Source organism: Anas platyrhynchos, chromosome 13 (assembly GCF_047663525.1).
Source record: "Anas platyrhynchos isolate ZD024472 breed Pekin duck chromosome 13, IASCAAS_PekinDuck_T2T, whole genome shotgun sequence".
NCBI classification, from domain to species: domain Eukaryota; kingdom Metazoa; phylum Chordata; class Aves; order Anseriformes; family Anatidae; genus Anas; species Anas platyrhynchos.
In genome coordinates, this window is record NC_092599.1 from 15,626,413 (window position 1) to 15,639,189 (window position 12,777).

Consider the following 12,777-nt stretch of genomic DNA (forward strand, 5'->3'; position numbering starts at 1 on the left):
GGGTTGGGGGGAAGCCTTCCTCCCTCCCAGCTCATGTGGAGGCTGGGGTGACACCTCCCGGGGTCACTCCACCTCCGTGTGTGCACTGTGCTCAGAGAAACACTGCACAGGGCTGGGTCCCGGTGTTTTACTGCCGTCCCAAAGCCAAACGCAGCTCCAAAAAGGTTTTCTTTGTGAGAAAAAAAAAAAAAAAAAAAAATGAAGCCCAGCGATTTGCCTCCCTGGCCTGGGGGGTGCTGCATCAGGCTGAGTGCTGCCAGCCAGGGGAGCCAGCCCTGCCCTGCGGTCTACGTGGGGCCGAGGAGCCCCCGCTGGCCCCGAGCCGGTGGCACTGCTCTCCCTGCTGCAGGCAGCTGATGCTCTCCATTACAGCCCCTCACGGGTTGCTTCTGAGAAACCTCCTCCTTGCCCCATGCCAAGCCCTGTGGCTGGGTTCAGGTACGTGCCTCGCTTGAGGCATTGAGTTACCGAGTGTGGCAGAGCACAGGAGGGGGCTCGTACCTCTGGCCAGGGGGTGCTCAGGGCTCTCGGCCTTATTCTGGCTGACCCCTGGGGTCTTCCAGCAGGCACGATCCCAGTCCTAACCACGGAGAACAGAGATACTTGAAGAGGAATTATCAGGTATCGAAGCCTCATCTGAAAGGCTGTAATCTCCTGGTAAATAAGAGCCTTTTTTTTTTTTTCTTTGGAGCGTGCTGCCCAGCACCATCCTGCCGCTATATTTAGCTTTTATATTAGCTGAGCACTTCATTTGCAGAGGGGCCGAGCCTCTCCCCAGTGGCACAGCCTGGACACGCACCGTGCCTGTGAAGGATGATCCCCTGCACTGCACCTCCTGGGGTAAGACAGATGTGAAAGAGCTGTCAGCACCCATGGGTGTAAATTTGGCAGGGCCTGGGCGGGTCAGGGCCCCGTGGGTGCAGAGACGGGCACCAAAACGTGACCCAACAGCTGCATTCAGCAGGAAAGCCCTAGGAGCTGCCTTTTTTAGCTCACTTGCAGCAAGTGGTGCAAACCCAGTTTGTGGAGCAGTTTTGTTTTTTGGAGAAAAGCAGGGGTTTGCTGCCCACTGCTGATGGAACGGGTGTGCCTGGTGGCACTACCGTGGTATTTTTCCATACAAAGCTGAGCAGAGCATTTCAGAGAGGTTCCCCAGGTGGACCTACCAGGCCCTGCATGTGTCTGGTTTCAGTCTTTGCACTACCCACAGGAGAGGCATTTTGCTTTCCTAGGTGCATCAGAACTGGTCTACCATCCTGCACCCATCCCTCTGGCTCTTTGGGGATCTTTTACTCCAGCCAGAGCTGCAAAAAGTTAAGAGCATTTGCTTTCCAGATAACCCTGCAGTCACAAGGTCCCGCATTTGTGACTCTCCCCCTGCTGACACACTGCAGAAGGAAGGAACCCCAGAAGGAAGCAGCCCCACAGGGTGCGTTTGCTGCAGATCATTTGTCTCAGCCTTCTTGCTCTGCTCCCTGCATCACACCCCGTGATGTGGAGGTGCCCCCAGCCAAGCAGAGCAGGAACCCTGCATTAGCAATGCACTGTGCCACTCCTGCTCTTTGGAACAAAATCTGGAGAGAGCCACAGCTGAGATAAAGCAGCACTTGTTTTATTGAATCCACAGCACAAGAATCCCTGGAGTTGAGAGGGGGCAGTCTGCAGTTGCACCTCGTCTGTCCTTGCAGAGGGAAGCATGGTCACTGGTTTCTTTGCTCACTCCTTCTCTCTCTCCTTCCCCTTTACATGATTTGCCACATCCCACTTGCCCTTTTCTTCTTAGAAAGCTACTGGAAGTACAACTCTAGCTCTACATCACTATGTTCTGCTTAGAAGGTCCCACCTCACTGTTGTATCAATATTAATCTTGCTTTAATATGAACAAATATTGGAAATCAAAGAATCCACTAGCTTTTCTTAGGGAAAGAGAGAAAACAGCATCTCTTGCTTCAGAGACTAAAAATGTCTTAACTGATGTTAAAAACCAACATTTGTAATCTTCAGTCATATCCACGGCTGAAGGCCGGCATGCAAGGCAACATGCAGGGCATGGCAATAGCACTGCACAACTGTGAATAGTCTTTGAAATACAAGCAAAATAACTAAAAGATATCAAAGTAGTTGCAAACCAGCTGTGGCTTTAGGTGCATTTATTAAACATAAATATATATAAATGGTATCAAAAATATCAAAGACATCAAAGACACCCTGCCAGGGATAGCTGAGGTTTCTACATCACCTAGGCTGTTGTTTTAACGTTACAATTCTTTTTTTTTTTTTTTTTTTTGGCTTTGTGCCTCTTTTTAATGCTTTTGGCTTCTTGATCTATTTGTTCCCATTCATTAATAACCTTGTCCCAGCCATCTCATCCTAACGCCAGCGGAGGGCTCCCCTACGTTCCATAAAGCTGGGTATTGCACAGCTGATGCGTTACGATGCAGAAGGCATGTTTCATGCTCACATACACACATTAATGCACACAAACACAGCCCTTCAAGGGAATTATTACACAGAGACACCCGCTGGGTTTTCGTGGGGAAGAGGAATCCAGAGGAAATATGACAATATCAGATGTAGCTTGATTTTCCATGAGGTTGTCCAGGCGACTGTTGTTTTCAAGCCACGCATGGCACAGCCCCTGGAAATCACAAACTTCTGTTAGTAACACGGTATTGCTCCAACATCTTTAGGCACAAGCAATATCCATAATTTCCCATAGTCATTTAACTATGATCCTCACAGGAATGGAAGCTGGCACATCCGCACTATTTCTATGATGAACATAAAAACCAGGATGCAGATCTACCTCCAACGAGAGAAAAGGAGATTCTTGACTGGAGACAGGCACACTGTGAAATTAGATTTTTTTTCCCCCTTTTCCGTGCAGTCTGTTCCTACTCTTGTCTTGTTTCTAACTTGAGTCCTGGCAAAACTGCTGTTACGTTTATGTTTTATCTGAACACCTGCATGTAACTCAGACTCACCTGGGCTTTGCCGAGCTGGGAGCACCCGGTGACTCAGATACCCAGCATCTGAAGTTGCTGCCAATAGCTCATAAAAAGCTTTCTGCGGCTATGAATTCACCCAGACATCACCACCAAGGCCATGTTCTTACCGCCACACCCCACGGCAGGGCTGTGCACACACCTTTTTGGCTGTCCCACATCTCAGATCTCTGCAACCCTCACTGCAGACACTCGAGGGAGCCACTCGGCCAGGTCACGCCCAGCGTGTTTTCCCAAATCCTTCACCATCATCTGGAGAGAGCTAGAAGGGTTGCTACACTTCTGAGGTTTTGCATTACTCATTCAGGCTCTAGTTTGGGACGCTTCCTCACTGTTTCCACTCTAACAGGGCTATCGGCGTCCCGTGAGTCAGGACCATTGCCCACCTCCCCACCTGAAGCATTATCATCGCCATCACCCAGAGCCTCCTGATCTCTCGCTGGGTTTGCATGAAGTGCCTAGACAGAGCACAGACGGGCTTTGTGGCAGGGGAGGGCTGTCTACAAGTCCTGTCTGAACAATGTGACTTGCCCTGGGCACACACACTCCCCCCCTCACACCACGTACTCACCAGAACCACGACGGGGATCCCCACATCCTCCCTTGCTGGGTGCAGCACTGAGAATTGGGGTGCCACTGAGTAAGAGCTCCACACTTCCTGGGGTTGCCTGTGTTGGAGACAAAGAAACGAAGCTTGGACAGGTCTTCTGCTCTCTTTAGAAGCTGTCAGGTGTTGGAGGCAGCCCTTTACCTCCAAATCTTGCTGTCTTCAGCTTCCACACATCTCTGGTTTTCCTTGCTTTGGGATATTTGAAAGCAACGTTCGGGCTGGCTCTCTGCTGGGCACACAGGGAAGCAGTGTGCAGGCCGGGGCAGCTCCGTCACCACCCTCCTGCTGCTCTGGCACATGGGCTGCTCCTGCTGGCCACCAGCACCACCCTTACCTGTGCAGAGCACACTCAGCCTCCTCACCTCTGGTCCCTGCTGAGCTCACACACACACACACACACACACACACAGCTTCCATCCTGCTTCAGCCAAACCCTCCCTGTGACACAGCCCTGCCCAAGGAGCTGCCTCTGTGCCTCCCGGGGCTGTGTGAGCACTTGCCCAAAACAGCCTTTCCCCTACCAAACACTCTGCTATCAAACTGTCCCCCACCATGACGGAGCAGCAGGGCTATCTACATCCCCACAAAGTCCCCCAGTGGTGCTGCCAACAGATCCAGCCCTTCCCCAGGGAAGAAGGGTTGGGAAGCCCAGATGACGCCCAGCATTAACCAGAGCTTCAGCTGTGAAGCTAAATTGCTACCAATCGAACCCAACTGTCCTTGCTAAAAACTGGGATGAATCCCACACAAGTTGCTCCTGCTCCCAACTTCCTCCCAGGCCTTGAGGCTTTCTTCTGCTCTCTGCTCACTTCTTGACCCAAGAGTACGTGGCACCAGGAGCGCCTGACCCTGACATGGCCACAAGCCCCAGGGACCTTGTCAGCAGACAGCAAAACATGATGGGGAATCTTCCAAAGCAACACATCCTTTCAAACATGCCATTTCAGGCAAGAGACAAGCACTGACAAATTTTCAGTTTTATTAAAAAAAATCTAGCAGCAAAACCTGTAACAATTCAAAAAAAAAAAAAAAAAAAAAAAAGAACATGACACAGAGAAAGAGACAGAGATGGAGAGAGACAGGCTTGGGGTTTTCTGCACCATTCACTCAAGTTCCTTGTAGCGGGCAAACATGACTCTCCTGACAGCATCTCGGTAAGTCTCGTTGGACTGCCTCTTGTTGGGCTTCCCTTGGGCCCCCAAGCCAGGTCCCTTCTTCCGATTTTCCACCTGGAAACAGACACAACTAGGATTAGTGATTTCTGCTCTTTGCCTGCTTCTTCTGCCTGCAAAGAAAAACCTTCCCCTGCGCTGCTTCAGGACAGCTGACTGCTCCCACGTGGATAGGGATAAGAAGAAACGACATGTTCCTCCAAAAGCTGTTTGGGAGAAACTCCAGGCCTTTGTGGGCAACAAAAGCACAGGCAACAAGTGCCCAGTGTGAATAAATCCATAGGACAGTCTGCGGAGACCAGCACTAGCATATGGTGCGGTAGGAGCAGGCAGCCAAAATGTGCAATGCCAGCAGACGAGAGGCATCCGTGTGCAAGCATGGATCGAAGCAGAGCAAAGGAAAGTGCCAGCAAGAAAGCTGGGCGCCCAGGGAGCTGTTTGCAGTTAGCCTGCACTTGCAGGAGCTCAGCTGTTCTCTCCTCTAATAGTGTTCCCATGGGATCTGGTAGCACACTTAGAATTTCAACCAGTTTTTAACGACTGGCTTTTGCAGCCAGTGTCTGAATTTTTCATTAATACCTGCCTAGAGTTAGCCCAGGAGAGCCGAAGGCTGAAAGTTTCCCTTGCTTTTAAGTCTAACTTCTCTGGCTAGCAGAGATGTGATCAATTAGGCCGGGAGATCAAAGTCCTGTGGGGCTGAAGTGGGCACATGGCTTTGCCCAGCAGGACTTGGAAGTGGGAAGAAGGCACATCTCTAGGGCTCTTTGGAGAGGTTTCTATAGGGATTGTATGAGGGCCGCGCCTTGCAATCAGCTTCCCCCTCCAGGCCCAGGAGTCCCAATTGGAGGTCAGACCTCCCAGAGCGCATCGCTAGAGCTGGCTCTTTGACAAGGCCCGTTTTATGGCCGCAGGAAGCTCTCCACGAGGACCAAACAACAGCTGGAACGAGTTCCTGCTATCTAAACCGATGAGGGAAAGTTGCCTTGTGTGTGTGGGCTCAAGCAAGCACGTCACAAAGCCTCAAATATTTGCCTTTAACAATATACTCAAACTGCGAGCTGGGTGTCGCAATGCAAGCTGCACTGCAAGTTGTGGTGCCCTTCGGTGAGGAGCTGGCACCATGCAGCAAGGCAGCCAGGAGACAAACCCGCTGTGGCAAGCAGCTCCAGCTGCAAGGGTTCGGTGCTGCCCACCGGCCCCAGAGCAAGCAAAGCCCCAGGCTGTTTGTTAATGCTGTGTCCAGGCATCCCATGTCACCCACTGAACATGTTTCTGCATAAGAATGGCCTCAGCAGTCTTTTGAAGCCCTCTGTGGTGTCGGTGTGACTGTCTGCACGTGAATTAGTCCACTGGAAAAGGCTCTGTCTTATTTGCTTGACTGACCATGTTATCCCGCAGCTGCTAAGGTTGCTTTCCCTGCCACTCTAGAGATGACGTTTAACCTAGCTCTGCAGCACTCTGCCCAGCGTCAAACCGTGCCCTCAGCCCTGCCCATACAGCTGTGTGGGGGCAAGGGAAACAACCCACAGGGGAACAGCCTTCCTTTCAACTCAGGTAAGCCCCTGAATGCTGTCCCAAGGGCGTATCTGAGCTGTGTCTGGGAGCACGAGCTAGCAGCAGTGGGTATGAACCACTCAGGGAATCACCAAGAAGGACAAAACACGTGAAGTTATTTCAAACTGCAGGTTTGAAATAAAAACCAAGCATCAAGTGCAATGAACACATTAATACCTTGTCGCAGGTAAACCCTCTCCAGACTAGACTGTCCCGGAAGGCAGGATCTACCCAGCCCTGCTTATTTCTAAAGTTCTTTTCAGATGATGTACACTGGTATTCTCTTTCAAAGCCCGGCACTTAGAATTGCAGCAAGAGCCTCAGCAGGTGCAGACACACAGCAGCACACACCCAGGGGCTTTGGCTGTGCTCACCCCTCCCAGCAGGAGGTGAACCTTTTCTCCCTGCTGACGTGGCTGCAGAGAGCACTGAGCTGGTGACCTGCTCAAATCCCAGCCTGCTTTTGGGCAGGTATTAATCAGACGCTCACGCCCTCCTTACTCACCGTCAGACCGTTTTGAACCCCTCCAGATCCATAAGGATTCTAAACCTTTTCTCCCGCCAACATATTCGCAGTCCCTCCCTGCCTGCAAAGCTAATCAGTGCGCATATTACTGCATCGAGCGGGTGCTGAGTCACACAGCCTGACTCCTGTTGGAGCTGGGAACTCCCTCCAGCTCTCTCGGGCCACATTACCAGCTTGAACAACAGTGATTCATTCTGAAGGGAAGGGAAGGCTCACCTCCATTGGTGAGGCTGTACCCTGCTGGTTGTAGCCAAGGCCTTTCGTCCACCCTGTGGACTGCAACATTCGGTTTCCTTTGTTGTTACTGTCAATCCTTGGATCGTAGTCACTGGAAAAGAGACAGAATCAATTGTACAGCTTTGCAATGTTTTGAACACATGCCAGAGATGTTTAGCTCTGCTAATAGCACCTTCATTGACATTCAAACCTCTCCTGAGGGGTATTTCCAGTTGTTTACAAGGAACACACTGCCTGAAGAAACCAACACGGTGCACTGTGTGCAGGGTTCAGACACCTCTGACAGTGTAGCTAACTCCCTGTCCCACCTCAGGGGATAATACACCGGGACACAGGAAATGAGCTCAGGCTCCAAAATATTTATGGTACAAGAAGGCCTGAAGCATTATGTTCTTGTATTTCTTAATCTGAGTTTTAGCAACAGCAAGAAAGTGAAGTCTAATCCCTGCTGCTCCAGGAGATCTTTCTTTTCTCCCAGTGCTGTGAGCATTGTGGTCACCAAGCTCAACAGATGCAGTGTTGATTTGGACACGCCTTCTCCCACCTTGTCATTACTCATCCAAAACCATTATCCAAAACCCATAGTTTTGAAAACTGTTCTGCACAAAAATAGCTTCCTGCATTCAGACAAGTTCTGCTTTCTGGCTGCTGCTGACACTGCACACAAACTGCTTTAGTTTATCCACACCTTTTCCAGGAAAACAGAGGGAAGAGAAGAAACAGATTTTTTTAAACTGCAAAATGTGAAGGAAAGGTCCCCTTTTGAGGTGCTGTAGCAGAAGGGAACAGGCACGTAACCAGTTTTGTCTTCAACACATGCCTAGCAGTTCCTCAGCCCACTGGAACACATGAGCTTGCAGCAGGCAGACCTTTTGAGAGCTCCACACAGCACGCACTTTCTTCCTACACCTACTCTGACTGAGATGGAAACAGCTAGTGTTCCTCTGAGTCAGTAGAACAGAAGAAACACAGCTTTGCTCCTTCTTCTGATGGCTAAATGCCAGGAAAGGAGGACAGCGAGTGCCTTGAGGATGTGCTGACTGGGAATGAACCATGCTCTGCTCCCTATGTCCGGCCAGGCACCTTCAAAACCCCCATCCTACCCATACAGTACCCATCTGCATGTCTCTGCCTTCCCCTAAGCCCTTGTCTCCAGCTCTGCACTACATAACCCTCGCCTCCTCCTGCCTTCTCTGAGAAGTCCTGCAGCTTCTAACAGACTTGCACTTTGGGGAACTCTGCCCACAAGAATCACAGCCTGATCGTTTCTATTGCATGTAATCCCACCAGCCAATTCCTGGCCTCGACGTGCCAGCAGCACACGTGCCATCATGGCATCAGCAGCCCCAAAGACATCCAACCAAGAGCAGACATTACCTCTCTGAGTCCCGGTCATATCTGAGTCGTTTCCTCTCTGGTGAATCCATTTGCTGGAACTTCTCCCTTCGGTCATTTCCTTTGTCTTTGTATCTCCCCTTCACAACAGAAAGAACAAATTAAGTACAGGAGCTATGAAGGACTTGAAACTCCACAGGAAATTGCTCTGCAGATAGCTCTCACCTCAGCCACTAATCCTCAACTGCGAAGGAACTCTGTCCTGCAGACCCACAAACACCAGATGTTTCTAGGACCCACAATCCACTTATTCTGTCCTGATGGCATCTGTTGCTGCCAGACTGATGGTTGCAGCCTTCCCACTACGGCACCCTGAGCAGCTCTGCTAGCTTCTGAACAGCAGCCACAGCTCTCCCATTCCTGGCCAGGCAGCAGCAGCTGCCCATACACTGCATCAGTTTCAAATAGAAATCTGTGTCCCACGTAGCTCATAGCCCCACGCTGGCTCACAGGGTGACAGAACCACCACTCAGAGCCTTCTGGGAGGAAGGCAACCTGCTCCTAGAAGTCACGCCACAATCTAGAAGTCCAAATGCAGAGCACGTCCACATTTCAGTTTAAGACTCTTTGCCCAGGCTACAGACAAGTGTAAAAGAGGAAGGTCTGCCTGGACCAACATTCCCCCTAGCACAGGATGACAAAGAGAAGTCTGCCCACCACCACAGACCCACCTCACGCTCTCTCTTCTCCAAATATGCCAGTTCCTGCTCAGATCGTTTGATCTTCATGTGTATCTCCAGGTTTTGCTGGAAGAAGGAAAACAGAAGGCAGAGTCAGCAGAGGACACAAGCTTCCCCATTTGCTGCAGTATAAATAAAGCAGCATGCCCTTGCACCTGCACTAATCCAGATACAACAGCCCCCCCATGCAGCCCAGACGACCTGCTCACCCACCAGGAAAGGCTGCGGGACAGCCTTTCCAGCCCCACAGTAGGAAAGCAAGCAGTCCTATTTTAACTTGCATGCAGTTTCGTCCTCCCAGAAGCAAGAGCTCAATGCAGAACATCGGAAGGCATGCCTAAACTTCTTCCTGCTATTGCACTTGAATGTGCCAGCAGCCCACTCTCCCCAAACTTGAGCTGTATCACTATAGCTTAAAAAGTCACAACCTGCTATTATGGCACTCTCAAGGCAGGAGCAAGCAGCTCACACAATGCTTTGAGCAGAGCTTTGATGGGAACTTTGCCTGCTACTGTGTCAAACTCAGAACAGCTCTTCCCACACAGTCACTGCATCTTCTCCCTCTATCACAAAGCTCTTGAGCCAACGGCAGCTCACATCACACATACAGCCCCCCTGCCACCAGCTCCCCCATACCTTGTGCAGGTTGGAGAGCTGCTGGTGCTTGATGAGCACTTCCTTGTTGGGAAACTGCCTCCTGCACAGCAAGCAAGCCAGCTTGTTCCAGTCAGTCAGCTTGTCGTCGTTCACCTTGGCCTTCCTCTGCTGCTCCTCGCGCTGTGCTGGTGGGTGGGGAGGTGGCAGCCACTGCGCCTGTTCCTCCTCTTCCTCCTCCTCTTCGTTGTCACTGTCTCCTCCGTACTCTCCCAGAAGACCTATCAGAGGGTTCACCACCTTGGGCTGAGGGAAGAGGCAGAAAAACGTGACAGGTTGTCGCACAAAGCCTTCTCTGCCAAGCTGGGCTCTGCTTCCCCAGCATTGTGAAGCAAACTGCCCTGGCCATTCTGTCTCCAATGCTCTCCCCAACAGCAGGAGAAGCTGGCACTTCTGCCACCCAAGGTCAGAGCCAGGCTGTGGTGAGCCCCCCTGGTCACCTACCCTACCTCAAACAAGCCAAAAATAGATCCTATGGAGCATCTTACCGGGGCTGCACTCTCATCCTTCTTCACAGAGGGAGGTAATGGTTTCTTAAAGACGTCTTCTGCAGAGAACTTCTCCTCTCCAGACTCATTCTAAAACAATTGAGACCAGGTGTTAAGACTGCTGTAGCACAGCTTCAGTGCAAGCAGCAACTAATCACACGTTTAACAGGCCTCCAAGGAAACCAGGCAGTCAGAAGAAATGAGGTGGTGTTTTTGGTGGCAGACATTCCAATTCTGGGCATCGCCCGAACTATTTCTCCTGGAGCTAGGCCCTTGGTTTCAGGGACAGCTGAAGCAGTTGCCATGCTGCCTCAGCCTGATCCACTCTCACCCTCTGCTGGACTGTGATGCTGGCCATGGCCCCAGCTGCAACTTAAACCAGTGAGGGAGCTGGTGCAGGGCCAGCTCAACATTTCAACAGCTCTGCATGCACAAAGGATGTGGAGATCATGTGCAAAGCAGCCCCCAGAGCCGGTCAGCACAGGACCAGGGAAGCTCACCAGTGCATGACGAGCTCCAGTCCTGCTTCACTGGGAAAGAACAGACCAAGCAGAAGTACTACATGTGGGGAGAGGAAAGGATGACAATGCCAGTTTCCTCTGCCATGTCTGTGGTACAGTAAATGACCAGGCTCAACACAGCTCTTTGATTTTCAGGATTTTCTCCTGGACAAAGACCACCAAAGACTGTAGTTACCTAGCATTGTAACAGGATGAGGCTGTGATGCTCACTTGCATGCTCAGCAGCACAAACAATAGGCTTGGATGAAGCTTTATATCTACATTCTTTACAGAGAATTGCTCTGATGTTGCTCTGATGCCCTGGACACGCTCTAGTTCAGTGGTTCATTAGCTACTCATGTTTGACTGGGGAAAGACAAGAGCTATGCAACATCTTACCAAGCTTGCACTTTCGTCCTTTTTCACAGAGGGTGGTAATGGCTTTTTGAAGACATCTTCTGTGAAGAACCTCTCCTCTCCAGGCTCATTCTAAAAAACCCAAGATTGGGCATTAGACCATTAGCAGCACAGGGCTCAGGGTGCACACAGCAGCCACAAAGCCAGTTCAGAACATCTGTGGAAACCAGAAAGCCGGGAAAAGCAATAGGGGGATTTCTGCTGCAGATGCTCTCACACTCCATTCAGCCAAGACCAACATTTATCCTCGGTCAGTACCCTTGTAAGCAGGCATTCTCCACACCAGATGAGATTCCTTGGCAGGCTTGGTACCATCATCAGGGACAATTACTCCCCTCAGGTCCCAACTCCCCAGGACCAAGCACACCACAGAGCACATCCAGACCAACGGGTAAGGAAGAAAAAAATCTGCATTTGTGACTGAAACACTTCTACCAACTCCTGTGGTCGAATTCACTCTACTCGGCATTCCTCAGGCCGAGTCAGTATCCCAGCACAGTTGTGGAAGATCCTGTTCAAAACACCCACGCTCAAACATTGTTTTGGACAGCTACTCCCACTCAGCAGTTCCCCACATTGGGGAAATAACATTTGCTCACTGGGAGTAGCACTAAAGGGCTGGACTCTGGGAGGAACCGTACAGGATGTCCGTGATGAACTCCTATCTGCATTCGATCTTGGTTCACCTTTGCAGTCCATCTGCACCGCTTGCTTCATCTTCCTGTCTGTCTGTGATGTTTGGAGGGGGCAGGAACTGTGGTTAGGGAAGAGCTGAATCTCTGTTATTATCTGACCTGATATGTTCAGATACGCCTTCTATGTTTTTGCTGGCTCTGTTACAACAGTTGGGTGCTTTCAGCAACGGGGAGTGAAATGCGAGTCTCAATTACATGGCTGTTTCTGAATCCTTTAGCATAAGGAAGGGATAAGAAGTCCTGACTTAATGCTGGGAGACAAAAATTTCAAGAACTTGTCCCCGCCTGGCCAGATCCATGTTCCTGGCCTGCTGGTGACCCCATGTATTTCATCACTTTCTCTCACGACTCTCCCCTTTTTGAATCCTCTAAGAATTACTCTCTTTTTTTCTAATACCAATTACCTCAACCTCCTGGCCTCAGATCTCTGACCATTCTGACATCTGGAGTTATTTACCTTAGCAGAAGTATTTTTCCCTTTCTCCTTTTTGTCCCTGTTGTCCCTGTTGTCTCTGTTGTATGGTTCCTTCCTTTCATTTGTCCATTCTTGGCTTCCATGTCGCCGCCTTTTGTTCTCTACAGGTGATGAGCAGGCTTCTCGGTCTATCGTGACTTCTCTCTGAAAGAGGCATAGAAAAAAAAAACCTTAGCTGAAACCCTACAATCTTCGTATCAGACTTTTTGTCCTTATTTGGCTGAGGAGACCAGCACAGTAAGAAGGGACTGCAGAGCCTCAGATGGATGAAGGAAAAGGCTTTAGGACCTTGCTGGGGCAGAAGACTGTCTACTACAGCTAAGCCACGAGAGCACAACCCTGCTCACAAAGAGCATGGACATTTCCAGT

At 50.5% G+C, this 12,777-nt stretch overlaps 1 protein-coding gene across 6 annotated transcripts in view; it reads right to left on the bottom strand.

Annotated features, from left to right (window-relative positions):
- Nucleotides 1-4,577: 4,577 nt before the first annotated feature.
- The window catches only part of RBM6 (RNA binding motif protein 6), a 52,518-nt gene continuing 44,318 nt past the window's right edge, over nt 4,578-12,777 (bottom strand). For all 6 annotated transcript variants that reach the window (XM_027467242.3, XM_027467238.3, XM_027467240.3 and 3 more), the window contains 8 exons: nt 12,391-12,552; nt 11,221-11,310; nt 10,322-10,411; nt 9,816-10,079; nt 9,171-9,245; nt 8,482-8,579; nt 7,084-7,195; nt 4,578-4,844 (listed from right to left, as the gene is read on the bottom strand). In XM_027467242.3, the coding sequence (XP_027323043.1) occupies nt 4,719-4,844; nt 7,084-7,195; nt 8,482-8,579; nt 9,171-9,245; nt 9,816-10,079; nt 10,322-10,411; nt 11,221-11,310; nt 12,391-12,552 (1,017 nt within the window). In that variant the 3' untranslated portion in view covers nt 4,578-4,718. The remainder of the gene's footprint in view (nt 4,845-7,083; nt 7,196-8,481; nt 8,580-9,170; nt 9,246-9,815; nt 10,080-10,321; nt 10,412-11,220; nt 11,311-12,390; nt 12,553-12,777) is intronic.